Raw genomic sequence first — 19,021 nt, 5'->3', positions numbered from 1 at the left:
TTCCTTTTTAATTTCATGTGCTCAGAATATCCCAAAAGGTTTTCAAAGCAATGGATTGCTTCCTAAAGCGTAGTCACGGCAAAAGGGTAGAAATTTCGGGTGCCAAGGCTCTGATGCGGCCGCAATGCGCGCCTGAACCGGGAGGCCCGAGGCCGGCCCGAGTTTTGGGCCACAGGCCTCATCTAAATAGTCTGGGCGAGCTGCCGGTGCCTGTCGCACCTCCACAGGCAGTTTGCTGTTCAGTAGGAATGAATTTTGGGCCGCCTGCATCGCTGGCAGCAGCTTCAGGTAGGTGTCGGTGGGGAAAGGACAACAGGAAGGGGGCCAGTCACGGCCAGTAGCTGCCGGCGGGAGCTTCGGGTAAGTGTCCGGAGGGAAGGACAATGGGAGGGGGGCCAATCGCGGCCAGCAGCAGCCAATTCCTACTCCTCCTGGCTCCCCATGAATATTTTTTTTTAAATTAGTCAAACTCACCTTTTCGATGGTGGCTGTTTTGTAGGTCGTATCCACAACAGCTGAAGATGAACGGAGCAGGCCTGGAGCCTGTTTCCCGAGGGTAATTGGTCCCCCTGATATGGATTTTGTGCCCAGAGACCAGGCATGACAGGGACCAATTTTCACCCCCCCTCACCACCCAGCCTAATGTCACCTATTGTCAAATAGATTACTGACAACTTGTATACATCAAGAATGCCCAGTTGGGTACGGGCAGCTGGTACTGTGGAACTGTATGTTTGCACGAGTCAATGAAATGGGCGAGGGAGAAAACTGTTGAAAAAATCAAATTTGTAAAATCCTTCAACCATCACGATTTATCAGCAGTGATGGAAGTTTGTATCAAACAGAATCATGCACGTCAAGCGTTTAGTCAGTACTTTGGTAGCGAGGGACAAACAGGATGCGTTGTGGGAGCAGATCATCTGGGAAAAGGAAAGGCTTGCATTGTCCAAATTTCCTGTAGCAGCTGCTTTGCTGGCTGCTGGAGGCACACCAATGTTACCATTAGTGCTTGTCATAGTGTCATGGAGTGATACAAATGATACAGCAGAGAAGGCCATTCGGCCCATCGTGCCTATGCCGGCTCTTTGAAAGAGCTATCCAATTAATCCCACTCCCCTGCCCTTCCCCCATAGCCCTGCAAATTTTCCCCTTCAAGTATTTATCCAATTCCCTTTTGAAAGTTATTACTGAATCTGCTTCCACCACCCTTTCAGGCAGTGCATTCCAGATCACAACTTGCTGCGTAAAAAAATTTCTCCTCATCACGCCTCTGGTTCTTTTGTCAATTACCTTCAAAGAACCCCCTTAGCTTTATCCACTCTCCCTCCTAAATAGTGAAGAATATCTGATTGTCCTAAGGAACAAAGGGGTATTAGGCCAATAAAATGTACAGTACAGATGCACTGCCTATAAACATACATCCATAGTGTAAGCTGTTTCATGGCACCAGGCCTGGTAAAGAACTCCTTTGAATTTCATCAAATTTCCAAGAATAGAGATTATATTAGCCTTGGCTCAACTTGGATTAGACTTCAAATAGTAACAATGTGTAGGTAGTCCTTGCAACGTCCTTGTAATTTACAAAGGTTATTCAGTGGTTGGACTATGCTGGAGCCCCGAATGTTGTCTCCGTCTGGGGAGGTGTGGGCCTGGAAGCAACATTAAGCTTTACTGGCATCGGTCCAATATCTCAGCCTCAGCCCTAACCTCTGGAACATTTTTTCTCACTGAACCAAATGACATTTCTGTTCTCCTTTCCATCCATTTCCTTTTCAATTTGCTGACTGCCAAGAAAAGCCTTGTTTGTGTGTTATGTCATTAAGTGACTGCAAGAGCATGTGATCTGTACAGCCATAAAAGATGGTGATCTTGAGTCTGAGTGCCCGAGCAATGTTTGAACAGTTCCCAAGAGACGGACGCTGTGTTCTTGGCAAGTATGCACCATGTAGATTTTTTTTTAAGCATGTTAAAGATCGAAGCGGAAAATATTCACCACAGTAGGACCTCAAACTGTGGGAGAAATTTAGCAATCTAGAACCTTCCAAATGAATAAAAAGTTCCATGTGATTAACAACAAAATGTAACACTACAAGGGTAGTTGATTTACCACTTCTGATTGTTTAGGACAAAGGTCCTGAAGATGTAAAAGAGTTACAATTGTATTGCTGTTTTGGATCTATGATGGATGTAACATTGATGCATGAGTGTTACACAGAAAGTGAATGAACTGCTCATATCAAGTTAACAAATATTTAAAAAAGGTGTGTAACTGAAGTAGAAAATCTTGTGACTCCAAGATATGCTGACCACCTTGCGATCTTAAAGGACATAAGAATTTTTATGAACAGGAAAAGTCCGTTCGACCCAAAAAATTAGATTGATCTCAACCACACCTACTCACCTTCTCACCCTGTCCCTTAATTCTCCTCTCTCCAGAAACTCAGGTTGGCACTGAAATGATACATCCATCTGAAATTCCTCTCCACTATTTTAGTGGAGGAGTTAAACCCATTTAAAATAGTGGGGGCAGAAATATCAGGCAAATGCGGTAAACTTTCATAAGTTCGTATCCCATGACATAACTTCAGGATGCTAGTTATGCTGAAACCCATGTTCGTCACTCATTATAATGACCTTCCCTATGTCTTACTATCTGACTTCTCTTCTTACTTCTGACCTATTTTTAGCTTCTACCCTCTGGCGTTTAAACCTTTTATTACGGTGAACAAATTTCCTACATCAGTTTTGTCACTCCCCTTTATAACCTTAAACACTTCAATTAGATCTGCTGTTCAGTGACTTGGCATGTTTGCATACCAGCTGCCGACCTTGCCCCTGCTGACTGAAAGGCCATGGATGTGGGAACTCCATAAACGGAAGTACAGCGGAAGGGCCACAAATTCTTGAGGCCTATTTATTTTCTTTTACCCCCAGATAAACACTGGGCTGAAAGCTTGATGGCTCTGTCCACACTATTGCCTTGATCGTTTTCCTGATTAGGACACAGTGCCACTATTCTATTTAACGCACATTGAGGTAAATATTCACCTTCACCCAATGGGCAAAGCAAATCGCCCACCTATTACAAAACCCACCCAATTTTCATTCTCCTCTTTCTCTGAAGGATATTTACATCTACAAGATCCGCCACACGAAAACATTAGCTCATGTGTTCTCTCCACAGATGCTGCTGAGCTGCTGAGTGCCTCCAGCATTTTCTCTTTTTGTTTTGGGTTTCCAGCAGCTGCAGTTTCTTTTTTGTTTTTTGACAGATGTTATAGGCTGGAGAGTATAAAGTGGGTGTTTAAAGTTTACTCACTTACCTGCAATAAAAAAGAAAGATGGAGAGAGCTTTTCAAATGAAATTTCCCAGTTGGGAACTTACATAACATTTGTGGTTTTCAGAATTTTTTTTCTCCATTTAAGAAGGAATTTTTTGGCAAATGTTACCTTCTGTGCAGGTGGAAAAATGTTCCAGTAATAACCGGACAAAGAGAGCAAGCGATAATAATAACAATTAGATTAATGATACTGTATACATGTAATGGGGTTGGTCACTCTCCTATGAGGAAAGGCTTCAGTTAGACAATGCACCTTTGTGCTTCCCTTAACACCAGATAAGCACTGGGCTGAAAGCTTGATAGCTCTGTACTCACTATTGCCTTGAGTGAGTACAGAGCTAAATATTCATCTTCACCCAATGGGCGGAGCAAATAGCCCATCTATTACAGAACCCACCCAATTTTCAAAACCCTTAATCTTTACCAAATTCAGATGGAGTGCTGAACATAACTGTAATACAAACATACACAGTTTGTTGAAGCACAAAGGAACAGGTTATGTATTTGATGTAGAACATTATATTGCCAGCTGTTCAGATACACTGTGTTGCCATACTCTTAACAAGACAATGTCACAAACACCTTAGGGGTCATTTTGACTTTGAGAGATAGTGTAAATCGGGTGGTATCGATTCAGCTGTCCGTTATTTTCATAAAACCGGGAGAGATGTATAACGGGCGGCTGAATTGATATCACCTGTTTTACACTATCACCCAAAGTCAAAATGACCACCCTTTTCTTATTAAACTCCTGCATTTACCAATCCCCAATACAGTTCAAAATTATAAGTCAGACCTGCTTTATCTTAAATTTGCTCATGTTCTCAACTTTGGCTCAAGGTAGAGAAAAATAATCTTTAGCACAGCACACATAAAGTATGACAGTAGGAGCATTACATGCAACACGTAACCTTTTCAAGACCAAGGCTGAGACCTCAAGCCTCAGAAGGTTGCTCTCGGCTGAAATGAAGGAGACAGAACCACAAAGAAGCACAATCCAGATTATAGCATAATTAGGCCCAAAAGGGGCGTAAAATTGGTGGAGCGATGGCCGGTCTGTACGGCCTGAGGCCCGAGCTAAATTTGTCTTTGGGCCTCTTTTGAAGGCTGCTGGTGAGCCACGGGCGCCAAACTGCACCCCCTGCCCATCCCACTGCAGCTCACCGTTCAGGAAAAGCAGGAAATCGGCCGGCTCCTATGCTGAGCTAGCTGTCAGGTCCGCTTTGAGAAGGGAGAGACGATCCTAGGGGGACCATGAACAGAATTTCTTTGTGGACTCAGGAGGAGCACTCCTGCTGCTCACGGGCCCACAAAAATAAAAACTGAAAATTTCCTGGGCTGTTTTCTGAGAATGCTCCCTTTAAAGATTGCTGGCTAGGCCGATGAACATCTGGTACAACTGGGCAGAGCGTGCACAGCGCAAGCTCCGGCCTTCTGTACCTGAATTTCACATTCCAGGTCCTACAACCATGTAGGACCCCAAGGTATGTATTTAAGGAGCCTAACGCCTGCTTCAGGTGGACGCCATGGACAACTAAAATTTGCCAGAGCCAATATGGCAAATTAGGGAGGGTAACCATGCAGGAGAGTATGATCCCTGCAAGGACAGGACAATCAATTCAGTGTTGATAACTGTGCATTAGGTAATGTAGAAACATGTGAATTCTCATATAGCAGGGTGGAAACAAAGGTTTAAAAAGTGGGTGTTAGAACAGATACATTAGAATTTGTTTAAGGTCTGGCTAACCAAGAACCTCGAGCTCGAGAACTGTGACGTATTTTGAATTCTCCAGTGAACTCGCAAGATATCGGCATAAATGTACTGTTAATTGTATGTGTAATTATTGTCAAGAATAGTTATCACTGTATGTTTTATTTTTGTGACAGTCAATAAATGCTTTTGAGCCCTATTATTTTGCGGAGTATCTTATCAACTTATAAGTAAGAACACCCATCCTCTAACAGACTGACATGCAACCGCTAGACTTGTGCATGAAGAATGGTCGATTTAGTAATGCACTGGAGGGCAGCTGGCATATGTAGAACCATACTCCAGCATCAGGTCAGGACAGAAGCGGAGAAGATGGGAGGAAGTGGGGAAAAAAATTCAGTGCCCAGTACTATAATTGGATGACGGATAGGAGCACTTATAACCCACAGACACTCTTTCATCGCATTGGCATGAAGAGATTATAAGGCTTATTCTCCAGCTGTTGGCAGTTTTTATGCTAACTTAGTTCCAATTGGAAAATTGCAGACATGGTATAAAAACGGGTCTCTGATATTAATCCTAAGTTGCATTTTCCAATATGGTTTACTGAGTGTTGAACAGAGAAGTAAAAACATTTGAGATAATTAGAGAGCAGATTCAATTGACAGAAGTAATGTTTAATTTAGGATCATTATTTAAAACTAATGGTATATGAGCTAGAAGCCATGCTCTTACCAGGATTTAACCACAGGAGGAAAATGAGCACAGTGGACCGAAAAATGGACAATACAGTATCTTGTCTTGCTAAGCCTTGTCTGAGGGGAATGTGGGAGAATAGCCTGAATCAGCTTTACACCAGGAAAGGGTCTTCTAACTGCAACAAAAGAAATTAGGAATGCAAAAAGAGGGCATGAAAAAATACTGGCAAGTAAAATTAAGGAAAACCCAAAATGTTTTATAAATACATAAAGAGCAAGAGGATAAATAAGGAAAGAGTAAGTCCTATTAGAGACCAAAAAGGTAACCCAAGGGTGGAGGCAGAAGATATGCATCTGTCTTCACAAAAGAGGGGGACAATGCAGACATTGTAGTTAAGGAGGAGGAGTGTGAAATATTGGATGGGATAAACACAGTGAGAGAGGAAGTATTAAGGGGTTTAGCATCTTTGAAAGTAGATAAATCGCCAGGCCCAGATGAAATGTGTCCCAGGCTGTTAAAAGAAGCAAGGGAGGAAATAGCGGAGGCTCTGACCATCATTTTCCGATCCTCCCTGGCTACAGGCATGGTGCCGGAGGATTGGAGGACTGCTAACGTTGTACCGTTGTTTAAAAAGGGAGCAAGGGATAGACCAAGTAATTACAGCCCAGTCAGTCTAACCTCGGTGGTGGGCAAATTATTGGAATCAATTCTGAGGGAGAGTATAAAGTGTCAGTTAGAAAGGCACGGATTAATCAAGGACAGTCAACATGGATTTGTCAAGGGAAGGACATGATTGAATTTTTTGAGGAGGTAACAAGGAGGGTTGATGAGGGTAACGCGTATGATGTAGTCTACATGGTTTTAGCAAGGTTTTTGACAAGGTCCCACATGGCAGACTGGTCAAAAAAATAAAAGCCCATGAGATCCAAGGGAAAGTGGCAAATTGGATCCAAAATTGGCTCAGTGGCATGAAGCAAAGGGTAATGGTCAATGGGTGTTTTTGTGACTGGAAGGCTGTTTCCAGTGGGATTCTGGAGGGCTCAGTACTTGGTCCCTTGCTTTTTGTGATATATATTAATGATTTAGAATAAATGTAGGGGGCATGATTAAGAAGTTTGCAGATGATACAAAAATTGGCCGTGTGGTTGATAGTGAGGAGGAAAGCTGTAGACTGCAGGAAGATATCAATGGACTGGTCAGGTGGGCAGAAAAGTGGCAAATGGAATTCAATCCGGAGAAGTGTGAGGTAATGCATTTAGGGAGGGCAAACAAGGCACGGGAAACACAATAAATGGGAGGATACTGAGAGGTGTAGAGGAAGAGAGGGACTTTGGAGTGCACGTCCACAGATCCCTGAAGGTAGCAGGACAGGTGGAGAAGGTGGTTAAGACAGCATACGGGATACTTTCCTTTATTAACCGAGGCATAGAATATAAGAGCAGGGAGGTTATGCTAGATCTGCAAAAAGCACGAGTTAGGCCACAGCTAGAGTGCTGTGTACAGTTCTGGTCACCACATTACAGGAAAGATGTGATTGTACTAGAGAGGGTACGGAGGAAATTTTAGCTATGAGGAAAGATTGGATAGGCTGAGATTGTTTTCCTTAGTACAGAGGAGGTTGAGGGGTGATTTAATTGAGGTGATTTAAGGGGGACCTAGATAGAGTGGACACGAAGGACCTATTTCCCTTAGCAGAGAGGTCAATAACCAGGAGGCATAGATTTAACATAATTGGTAGAAGGATTAGACGGGATCTGAGGAAAAACTTTTTCACCTAGAAGGTGGTGGGGGTCTGGAACTCACTGCTTGAAAGGGTGGTAGAGGCAGAAACCCTCATCACATTTAAAAAGTACTTGGATGTGCACTTAAATTGCCATAACCTACAAGGCTATGAACCAAGTGCTGGAAAGTGGGATTAAGCTGGGTAGCTCTATTTCGACCAGCACAGACATGATGGGCCGAATGGCCTCCTTCTGTGCCATAAATTTTCTATGTTTCTATGTAATTCAATAAATTAACTCAAGTGTTGCAGAATCAGTGTATCAAACACTTCAGGATCACCATGCCCATACTTTTGGGGATCATGGTTATTCATTGAATACAGGGCTATTGACTCCCAAATGCTATCAGCAAAACGAGGCATCTATAGTTATAGATTCCACCTCTGGTTGTATCTTTGGCCTCCAGAGATGATGAACTGATGCATGACATTAGCATCACATCTCATGGAAGTACACATCTATGTCACGGCAAAGAATCTTACAGCACAGAAGGAGGCCATTTGGCCCATCTTGCCTGTGCTGGCTCTTTGAAAGAGCTATCCAATTAGTCCCAATTCTCTCCTCTTTCACCACAGCCCTAAAATGAGGAGCTATGTCAAATGTCTGATCTGGCGGCAGAGGGTTGGGGCATGCATTTGTGTCAACAAGATAGGTTTGGGACAGGCTCATTAAACAATACTTCATTAAGGAAATCTTTCTTCTTGATGTGACCTTTTGTCCTTTACATTGCCCTTATTCCATGATCAATCCACAATTTGAAAACTAGGGCATGTGTTATTTTTTGCTGTTGTCAAAGAAGGTCCACGGATGCCTTCAAGCTATAATCTAGCCACAAGCGATGCCCTTGGCTATCCGATGAGACATACCAAATCCTACAAAAAAAAATCCGAAGCCAGGTAGTGCCACAATGACACGGCTACAAGGCATCTTTTGGGCGAAAGTAAAAAGGGACCAGAACCTGGCAAACGAGGCAGAAGGAGGAATCAAAACTCATAACCTACAGCCTACACTTAAAGCTACTCAATCACTCCTAAAAGAATAAGAGGTACAAAAAAGGGAATATGAAAGCAAACTTGCAAGGGGGATCAAAGTTAACAGCAAAAGTTTTCATAAATATATGAAAAGATAGAGTGGTAAAGGGGAATGTGGGCCCATTAATGATGGATGCAGGCGAGACTATAATTGATCATAAGAAAATGGCAGAATTGTTAAATGAGTACTTTGTATCCACTTTCACAGTGGAGGAAGAGGACAAGACACCAGCGGTACAAGGGAACCTAATAGTAAGTCATGGGGCGGAACTTAGTGGATTTAATATAACTGTCATCAGATGGAAAAAGCAAGACAGACATTGTGAGGAGAATCAGCTTAGCAGCTTCAGCAATGAAGGATGAACTGGGTCCGAAGTTAAAAAGTAAAAATCCCTCCAAAAACACGGATCTATCATCCAATACTTTTGTATGAATATGTTTAAGCAAGACATCAAGGGACTGGAAGCATTGAACATGCACTGTCAGAGGCGACTGCTGGGAGATTATTCAACTTCATCCACAACACAGATATAACAAAGAGAACTGGACTTGAGAAGATTAAAAGTCAACATGAAGTCATCATTAAGTGTCGCTGCCGGGCACTCTTTGGTCACGTTACCTGTCTCAGAGACAAAGTTCCCGTAAACTGGGCACTGAAGGTCAGGATCGAGTTCAGGAATGGACACCATCCGGCTCTGGATTGGAGGCGACCACGGAGTCGTTGTCAGTTAACCCGATTATACTAGATCAGTAATGATCCAGTGAAACTCTCAGACACTTGGGATGAAGCCATACAGCGTGATCATGGACTGTAAAGACCTCTGCTGTCTAAACATGATTACTTGCTTGCAGGAATATGGGATACATGACTGAAAATAGCCATTTATGACATTGCACTGGAGGTTCCACCGGTCTCCTAATGGAGTTACGGTGTATTAGAGAGAAGGTGAATGCTGAAGTGGCCGAGAATAGAGACCCCAGAATTTCAGCATCAGTAGGATCATCTCTCCTGGACAATTAAACTGAGGCTTTGGGATCCAAATTCCAAGGTGCAATCATGGACGATCTCAATTCTCTTCTGCAAGAGAAGCTGAGACTTTATACACATCCACTAGTCGTCTACTACGATTACAACAACAATGGTACACATTGAGCTCGCACAGGTGCAAAAATTGTGCAATCACTTTACACTAGCCCGATATTTCTCCATCCAGTATCCATTCTGACTTATTGCAAGGAACAGGAATCTATGTATAAAATTATATTAGGCCTACAAAGCTCTAGCTCTGAGATGAAGCCTTAGTTGGACTGTGGTGTGTCAAGGAATCATACTACAATATATTCGAGAAATAGAAAACAAAGACAAACTCAGGAGACTATGGGCGCTAAATTGGGCCATATAGCGCCCGTTGTTTCAGCGCTACACGGCCTCTCCAACATCCAAGATGGCATTTTGAGATGCACTGGACGCCATCTTGGTATAGGAGTTAGTGCATGCACAAATACAGAACGCCGGAAGCATGTAAAGTAAAGAGAAAATGGATACAATCAGTGTGCAATGCTGATTTAAAGTGATGGACACCATTTTGGGACTTAATGGTGTCCATCAACTCAACACACAGTCTTAACCCCGACCATCTGAACGTGTCTTAGAGTGCCTGGAGGACCCCCACCAGCGCTATTTAAAGGGACCATGCAGATTCACAGATTCACAGATTAGTGGCTGGATTATTGCTTCTGGCTGCTGAGACATTTGTAACTGTTTTTGAAGGTCACCTATACTTGAATACTAGGACTAGGGGACATAGCCTAACATTTAGAGCCAGGACGTGCAGGAGCGAAGTTAGAAAACATTTCTACACGCAAACGGTGGGAGAAATTTGGAATGCTCTTCTGCAAATGGCAGTTGATGCTAGCTCAATTGAGAATTCTAAATCTGAGATTGATAGATTTCTGTGAACCAAGGGTATTAAGGGATATGGGGCTAAGACGGGTATATGGAGTTAGGTCACAGGTCCACCATGATCTCATTGAACGGCAGAACAGGCTAGAGGGGCTAAATGCTACTGCCACTTGCTGCCTCCTGATATTCGCCACCTTTTCCTGTAAGAAAGTGGGACGTGTGCTTGGGTGATGTGCCTGTCATGGTTGAATAGCTGCCAGTGTGCGTGGCCTGTGAGTTGTGGGTGGGCGGCTTGCAATTGTGGTAATGTGTAAGGGTGAGAGGAAGCATCTGATTGGAACAGTTGAGTACTGATTGAAAGAGTTTGTTTGTATGTGGGTGATGGGGGGTGTAGTGCATGGAGCAGTGGATGTGGCTAGTGGTGTAGTTGGTAGGAGACGCCACTTGACAGTTGACCTCAATCACCTTGTCCAGTCATGTCAAAGCATTGAACTTCTTCCTGCACTGCATCTATGTTCATGATGCTTTGCGCCTGGCATTGACTTCATCCCCCGCTGCCTCCCACTGCCTTTTGGGTATATGTCTGGAGGGCCACTTGCCCCCCACCCCCCCCTCGGATATAGGACGTCTCTCCTTCTGTCCACCTCTTGCACCAATGCCTCTAGTGCATCAGCAGTGAACCTTGGTGCACGTACTCTCACAGGCCTGGTACAAACTCAGATCGGCAGATTGGTGAGGTCTGGCATGCAGATTAGAGGATGTGGGATTTAGTAGCGCACAACCTTTATTCAATGTTTTAACATAACTCATCAGTTTGTAAACATAGGGACGGGAGCTGCATCTGTGTTTTGCATGTGCGATGTCTGATCTCCATTCAGATTCCGTGCAGACAGCAGACTGTTATTTTCAGCAAATAACAGGTACCAGCTACCTTTAAGAGATTTTAAGACACAGCCTGCCTTTAAGAGATTGGAGCTCCCCTTGCGAGTGGAAAGTGAAAATTTCATTGAATCCTCGCTCAATGCTGATTCGGAACGCTGCTTGCAGGTAAGTCCTCAGGCCTGACGAAAGTCCCGTCCTGCCTGCGCAGGGGCCATTGGGTGCGGGGTAATAGCGGATCACTCTACCCCCGCCCAATAATAGGCCTTATCCAATTTTCTTCTCTCATGTAGTTTCATTGCTCCTGAGTGATACTTGTCTGGCTATGAACATACAACATAATACTACTTCTGTTATACACTTTAATCTGTAAATAACATCTATATCTGATGTATCATTTACATAGTGCAACAAACTTCAGAAATAGTTTCAAGTAATATGAAAGACGTGGTCTATAGCATAAGTATTTATCCTACGAGAAACTGCACCATTACAATAGTTAATGCAGTCATAATGGCTATAATGCATAGCATACAGGAAATTAGTCCAAGTCTAGCATTAACTAAACTGAGGAGACAGAACTAGCTAACACGGCTTCTAACAGTCAGCGATGGCAATGTCACCATTTTAATCTAATTCACTTTTACAGAGGATGCGAGTACATTGATTAGTATGTTGTAATAAAAGTGTGTGATTCCATCGTAGGTCTCTGTACAATGGAATGTCCTCTTCGTGGGGTCTTCTGAGATCCCAGGGAGAAACGATTCAGGGCTCTCAATATCAATAACCAAAGCAGCTCGGCTCAGCCCTGCTAATCCTGTGCGATCCTAGCTGTGCAGTGATCTACAACAAAACAATTGATTGCTTTTGTTATTGTATTGTAACATATACCGATTGTACATAAGTGTTTTGTCATGTCAGCATGTTAAAGGATTTTTTTAAGTTAAAAAGTCTTATTTTTTTTATTCGCTCATGGGATGTGGGCGTCGCTGGCAAGGCCAGCATTTATTGCCCATCCCTAGTTGCCCTTGAGAAGGTGGTTGTAAGCCGCCTTCTTGAACCGCTGCAGTCCATGTGGTGAAGGTTCTCCCACAGTGCTGATAGGTAAGGAGTTCCAGGATTTTGACCCAGCAGCGATGAAGGAACGGCGATATATTTCCAAGTCGGGATGGTGTGTGACTTGGAGGGGAACGTGTAGGTGGTGTTGTTCCCATGTGCCTATTGCTCTTGTCCTTCTAGGTGGTAGAGGTCGTGGGTTTGGGAGGTCCTGTCGAAGAAGCCTTGGTGAGTTGCTGCAGTGCATCCTGTGGATGGTACACACTGCAGCCACTGTGCGCCGGTAGTGGAGCGAGTGAATATTTAGTGTGGTGGATGGGGTGCCAATCGAGCAGGCTGCTTTGTCCTGGATGGTGTTGCGCTTCTTGAGTGTTGCTGGAGCTGCACTCATCCAGGCAAGTGGAGAGTATTCCATCACACTCCTGACTTGTGCCTTGTAGATAGTGGAAAGGCTTTGAGGAGTCAGGAGGTGAGTCACTCGCCACAGAACACCTAGCCTCTGACCTGTTCTTGTAGCCACTGTATTTATGTGACTGGTCCAGTTAAGTTTCTGGTCAATGGTGACCCACAGGATATTGATGGTGGGGGATTCGGCGATGATAATGCCGTTGAATGTCAAGGGGAGGTGGTTAGACTCTCTCTTGTTGGAGATGGTCATTGCCTGGCACTTGTCTGGCGCGAATGTTACTTGCCACTTATGAGCCCAAGCCTGGATGTTGTCCAGGTCTTGCTGCATGCGGGCATGGACTGCTTCATTATCTGAGGGGATGCGAATGGAACTGAACACTGTGCAACCATCAGTTAACATCCCCATTTTTGACCTTATGATGGAGGGAAAGTCATTGATGAAGCAGCTGAAGATGGTTGGGCCTAGGACACTGCCCTGAGGAACTCCTGCAGCAATGTCCTGGGGCTGGGATGATTGTCCACAAACAACCACTACCATCTTCCTTTGTGCTAGGTATGACTCCAGCCACTGGAGAGTTTTCCCCCTGATTCCCATTGACTTCAATTTTACTAGGGCTCTTTGGTGCCACACTCAGTCAAATGCTGCCTTGATGTCAAGGGCAGTCACTCTCACCTCACCTCTGGAATTCAGCTCTTTTGTCCATGTTTAGACGAAGGCTGTAATGAGGTCTGGAGCCGAGTGGTCCTGGCAAAACCCAAACTGAACATTGGTGAGCAGGTTATTGGTGAGTAAGTGCCGCTTGATAGCACTGTCGACGACACCTTCCATCACTTTGCTGATGATTGAGAGTAGACTGATGGGGAGGTAATTGGCCGGATTGGATTTGTCCTGCTTTTTGTGGACAGGATATACCTGGGAAATTTTCCATATTGTAGGGTAGATGCCAGTGTTGTCGCTGTACTGGAACAGTTTGGCTAGAGGCGCGGCTAGTTCTGGAGCATAGGTCTTCACCACTACAGCTGGGATGCTGTCAGGGCCCATAGCCTTTGTTGTATCCAGTGCACTCAGCTGTTTCTTGATATCACGTGGAGTGAATCGAATTGGATGAAGACTGGCTTCTGTGATGGTGGTGATATCGGGAGCAGGCCGAGATGGATCATCTACTCGGCACTTCTGGCTGAAGATGGTTGCAAACGCTTCAGCCTTGTCTTTTGCACTCACATGCTGAACCCTGCTATCATTGAGGATGGGGATGTTTACAGAGCCTCCTCCTCCCGTTAGTTGTTTAACTGTCCACCACCATTTACGACTGGATGTGGCAGGACTGCAGAGCTTTGATCTGATCCGTTGGTTGTGGAATCGCTTAGCTCTTATTCATATTAGTTAACTGAATGCACATATGCTGTCATCTATTTTTAAACAACTAGGCTAAATCACCTTCTGCTGCACCCACTGTGATCACCCAACATCAACATGAACGTGCAAGATTTTGCTTTTTTATCCCCTCTGAGAGATGAAGGAGGCAAACCTCAATCTACACTGTGCAAGATTTCACAGCACAGAAGAAAGCACACTAGCCATGCAAGGGAAAGAATTACTCTGGTCACTGTGCAGCAACATTGGAAGCACTTTAAAAAAATTAAAAGAATTTACAATGGTGCTTGACATAGGGACCACTAAAATTGCAACTCCCCCCCACCCCATGAACAGCAACACCTTTCTTTGTGAATTCTCTCTATATATATATATTTCTGCTTACACTTGCAATGAATCCCATCCTTTACACTACAGTGTACTATCCTGTACACTACAGTACACATCAGGCTAAAGGTGACAATTCGTTTCTGTTTATTACTGTAAGCTTCATATATAAGTGAATATATAAGAGTGCATGTACATTGTAAACCAGAGAAGTATCTCTTGTGCAAATAGAATCGTAGATATCTACAGTTTAGAAGGAAGTCGTTTGGTGATAGTGTCTGTGTTGGCTCTTTGCTAAGGCAATACAAAACCAGTTCCATTTTTCCTTTGGCCTGTACCTTCCTCTGCTTCAAATGTTTATTTACTCTTGCTTTAAAATATGCAATGGTGTCTATCTCAAATTTTCCCTGTGGTAACATATTCCATACTCTACAACACCCAAAATGCCACTGGTCTTTTTTATGGCTTTATCTATCCGGACTCAGCCTTTGAAGGAATTGTGGGGGTTAAATTAGGCCATATAGCGACCACTGTTTAGGAGCTATGCAGATGCCTAAGCATCGAAAATTACGTCCAAGATGCGCGCGCGCACTTCCGGCGTGACGTGCGCAGGACGCCATCTTGGTAAAGGTGGTTGCGCACGTACAACTAATGACCACTGGCAGAGTAGGGAGATTATGTTGTCAATCAACATGTAATGCTGATTTGAAGCAGCCAGCATCATTTTCGAGTTGAAGGGCATGAAGGACCCCACCATCAGCGCTATTTAAAGGAAGCAAGCAGGAATTACAGGTTAGTTCCTGGATTAGTTATTCTGGCCGCTGGTACAATTCCATGCGTTTTTGGAAGTTTCCTATACTTGGAGAAAGTTACAATGTTATATAGAGAGTGGTCTTGCTGGTCGTGCAGTAGTTTTAGTGGCATTTAAAATAGTGTGCTGAACAAGGTTGCCTCCAGACATGGGTGGCCTGCTAGGGCTTCCTCTGGGAATTGAACATGACTGGGAGCAAGAAGAGAGACACACAGAAGGGGACAAGCTGCTAGAAGAGGGAGGAGGAGGAGGCGGCGAAGGGCACTCAGCAGGAGGCCATATCCGACGAATGACTTCAAGAACCAATTCTGCTACCTCAACCTCAGCGACGACCAGTGCATCCGACGGCTGCGGGTCACGAAAGAGGTCATGACTGAGATTTGACAACTGCTGCAGCCACAACTGCAGCCTCAGAGCAGGGCAAGAACAGCATTGCCTGTGGCTGTCAAGGTAACAGTGGTGCTTAATTTTTACGGCTCTTGCTCGTTTCAGGCTGCTGCTGGTGATATAAGCAACATCTCACAGTTTGCAGTGCACTGCTGTATAAGGGAGGTCACTGAGGCTCTGTACGCACTCCGAAACAGATTCATCACATTCCCTCTTGGCAGAGACAAGCAGCGAGAGCGAGCACGAGGGTTTTCTCGCATTGCAGGCTTCCCCGTGGTGCAGGGTGCCATTGACTGCACCCATATTGCCGTGCGTGCTCCATAACACAACTCGGCCATATTCACGAACAGAAAGGGATTCCACTCCCTCAGTGTGGAGCTGGTGAGCGACCACACACAGCGCATCATGCAGGTGAATGCCTGCTATCTTTTCAGCAATCACGATTCCTTCATTCTGCGGCAGTCCAACGTGTCACCTATATTTCATCCAGCACAGCAAGTCAAAGGCTGGCCACTGGGCGACAAGGGTTATCCCCTCATGAAGTGGCTCATGATTCTGGTCCGGAGCGCTCGCACACATGCACTGCAGATATACAATGAGAGCCATGTTGCCACACAGAACATTATCGAGCACACCATAGGCATCCTCAAGCAATGTATCCACTGCCCGGACCGCTCTGGAGGAGCCCTGCAGTACTCAGCTGAATGGGTATCGAGATTTGTTGTTGTATGCTGCATGACCTTGCCATTATGAGTGGACAGCCCTTGCCACTGCCTATCCAGTGAGAACCTGAGCCAGAGACAGAGGAAGAGGAGAAGGAGGTGGAGGAAGAGGAAGAGAAGGAGTTAAGAAACAAAAGAGGCACCATTACACTACTGGGTGTATTCTATAGGCCACCAACTACTGGGAAAGATATAGAGGAGCAAATTTGCAGGGAAATTACAGAGAGGTGCGAGAACTATAGAGTAGTGATAATGAGGGACTTCAACTATCCTAACATAGACTGGGATAGTAATAGTGTAAAGGGGCAAAGAGAGGGAGGAATTTCTGAAGTGTGTTCAGGTGAACTTTCTTGATCAGTATGTGAGGAAGGAGGCATTATTGGATCTGGTTCTGGGGAATGAGGTGGGTCAAATGGAGCAAGTGTCAGTGGGGTAACATTTAGGGAACAGTGATCATGGTATCATAAGGTTTAGATTAGTTATGGAAAAGGACAAGGAGCAATCTAGAGTAAAAATACTTAATTGGAATATAGGAACATAGGAACAGGAGTAGGCCATTCAGCCCCTTGTGCCTGCTCCACCATTTGATAAGATCATGGCTGATCTGTGATCTAACGCCATATACCTGCCTTTGGCCCATATCCCTTAATACCTTTGGTTGCCAAAAAGCTATCTATCTCACATTTAAATTTAGCAATTGAGCTAGTATCAATTGCCGTTTGCGGAAGAGAGTTCCAAACTTCTACAACCCTTTGTGTGTAGAAATGTTTTCTAATCTCACTCCTGAAAGGTCTGGCTCTAATTTTTAGACTGTGCCCCCTACTCCTAGAATCCCCAACCAGCGGAAATAGTTTCTCTCTATCCACCCTATCTGTTCCCCTTAATATTTTATAAACTTCGATCGGATCACCCCTTATCCTTCGAAACTCTTGAGAATACAACCCCAATTTGTGTAATCTCTCCTTGTAACTTAACCCTTGAAGTCCGGGTATCATTCTAGTAAACCTACGCTGCACTCCCTCCAAGACGAATATGTCCTTCCGAAGGTGCGGTGCCCAGAACTGCTCACAGTACTCCAGGTGCAGTCTAACCTGGGTTTTGTATAGCTGCAGCATAACTTCTGCCCCCTTGTACTCCAGTCCTCTAGATATAAAGGCCAGCATTCCATTAGCCTTATTGATTATTTTCTGCACCTATTCATGACTCTTCAATGATTTATGTACTGAACCCTTAAGTCCCTTTGGACATCCACTGTTTTGAACTTTTTACCATTTAGAAAGTACCCTGTTCTATCCTTTTTTGATCCAAAGTGGATGACCTCACATTTGCCGACACTGAATTCCATTTGCCACAGTTTTGCCCATTCACCTAACCTATCAATATCGCTTTGTAATTTTATGTTTTCATCTACACTGCTTACAATGCCACCAATCTTTGTGTCATCGGCAAACTTAGATATGAGACTTTCTATGCCTTCATCTAAGTCGTTAATAAATATTGTGAATAATTGAGGCCCCAAGACAGATCCCTGCGGGACTCCACTAGTCACATCCTGCCAATGTGAGTACCTACCCATTATCCCTACTTTCTGTCGCTTTTCGCTCAGCCAACTTCCTAACCAAGTCCGTACTTTTCCCTCGATTCCAGGGGCTTCTATCTTAGCTAACAGTCTCTTATGTGGGACCTTATCAAATGCCTTCTGGAAGTCCATATAAATAACCGCTCCTGACCACCCTCTGGGTTGAGAACGGATCTGGCCCAGGTAAATCGGAATCAAAGATTGGCAGGCAGAACTGTAGTCGAACAATGGGCAGCATTTAAAGAGGAGATGGTTCGGGTACAGTCTGGTACATTCCCATGGGGGGAATATAGGGCAACCAAAGCCAGAGCTCCCTGGATGACAAAATAGATAGAGAGTAAGATGAAGCAGAAAAAGGGGCGTATGACAGATGTCAGGTTGATAATACAAGTAAGAACCAGGCTGAATATAGAAAGTACAGAGGAGAAGTTAAAAAGGAAATAAGAGGAGCAAAGAGAGAGTATGAGAATAGACTGGCGGCTAACATGAAAGAGAATCCAAAAGTCTTCTATAGGCATGTAAATAGTAAACGGGTAGTAGGAGGAGGGGTGGGGCCAATTAGGGACCAAAAAGGAGATCTATGCATGGAGACAGAGGGCATGGCTGAGGTACTAAATGAGTACATTGCATCTGTCTTTACCAAGGAAGAAAATGCTGTCAAAGTCACAGTAAGAGAGAAGGTAGTTGAGATATTGGATGGGCTAAAAATTGATAAAGAATAGGTACTAGAAAGGCTGGCTGTATTTAAAGTAGATAAGTAACCCGGTCAGGATAGGATGCATCCTAGGTTGCTGAGGGAAGTAAGGGTGGAAATTGCAGAGGTACTGGCCATACTCTTCCAGTCCTCCTTCGCTATGGGGATGGCGCCAGAGAACTGGAGAACTGTTACACGCTTGTTCAAAAAAGGATGTAAGGATAAACCCAGCAACTGTAGGCCAGTTGGTTTATCCTCGGTGGTGGGGAAGCTTTAAGAAACGATAATCCGGGACAAAATTATTAGTCTCTTGGACA

General features: G+C 44.3%; 1 protein-coding gene across 2 annotated transcripts in view; it reads right to left on the bottom strand.

Moving 5' to 3' along the window:
• Positions 1-11,693: 11,693 nt before the first annotated feature.
• LOC137344518 (integrin beta-1-like) overlaps positions 11,694-19,021 on the bottom strand; it is a 98,074-nt gene continuing 90,746 nt past the window's right edge. For both annotated transcript variants that reach the window (XM_068007556.1, XM_068007565.1), the window contains exon 15: positions 11,694-12,188. In XM_068007556.1, coding sequence (XP_067863657.1) covers positions 12,157-12,188 — 32 coding nt within the window. In that variant the 3' untranslated portion in view covers positions 11,694-12,156. The remainder of the gene's footprint in view (positions 12,189-19,021) is intronic.

Source organism: Heptranchias perlo, chromosome 2, assembly GCF_035084215.1.
Source record: "Heptranchias perlo isolate sHepPer1 chromosome 2, sHepPer1.hap1, whole genome shotgun sequence".
Taxonomy (NCBI): domain Eukaryota; kingdom Metazoa; phylum Chordata; class Chondrichthyes; order Hexanchiformes; family Hexanchidae; genus Heptranchias; species Heptranchias perlo.
This window is presented reverse-complemented; position numbering and strand designations above follow the sequence as displayed.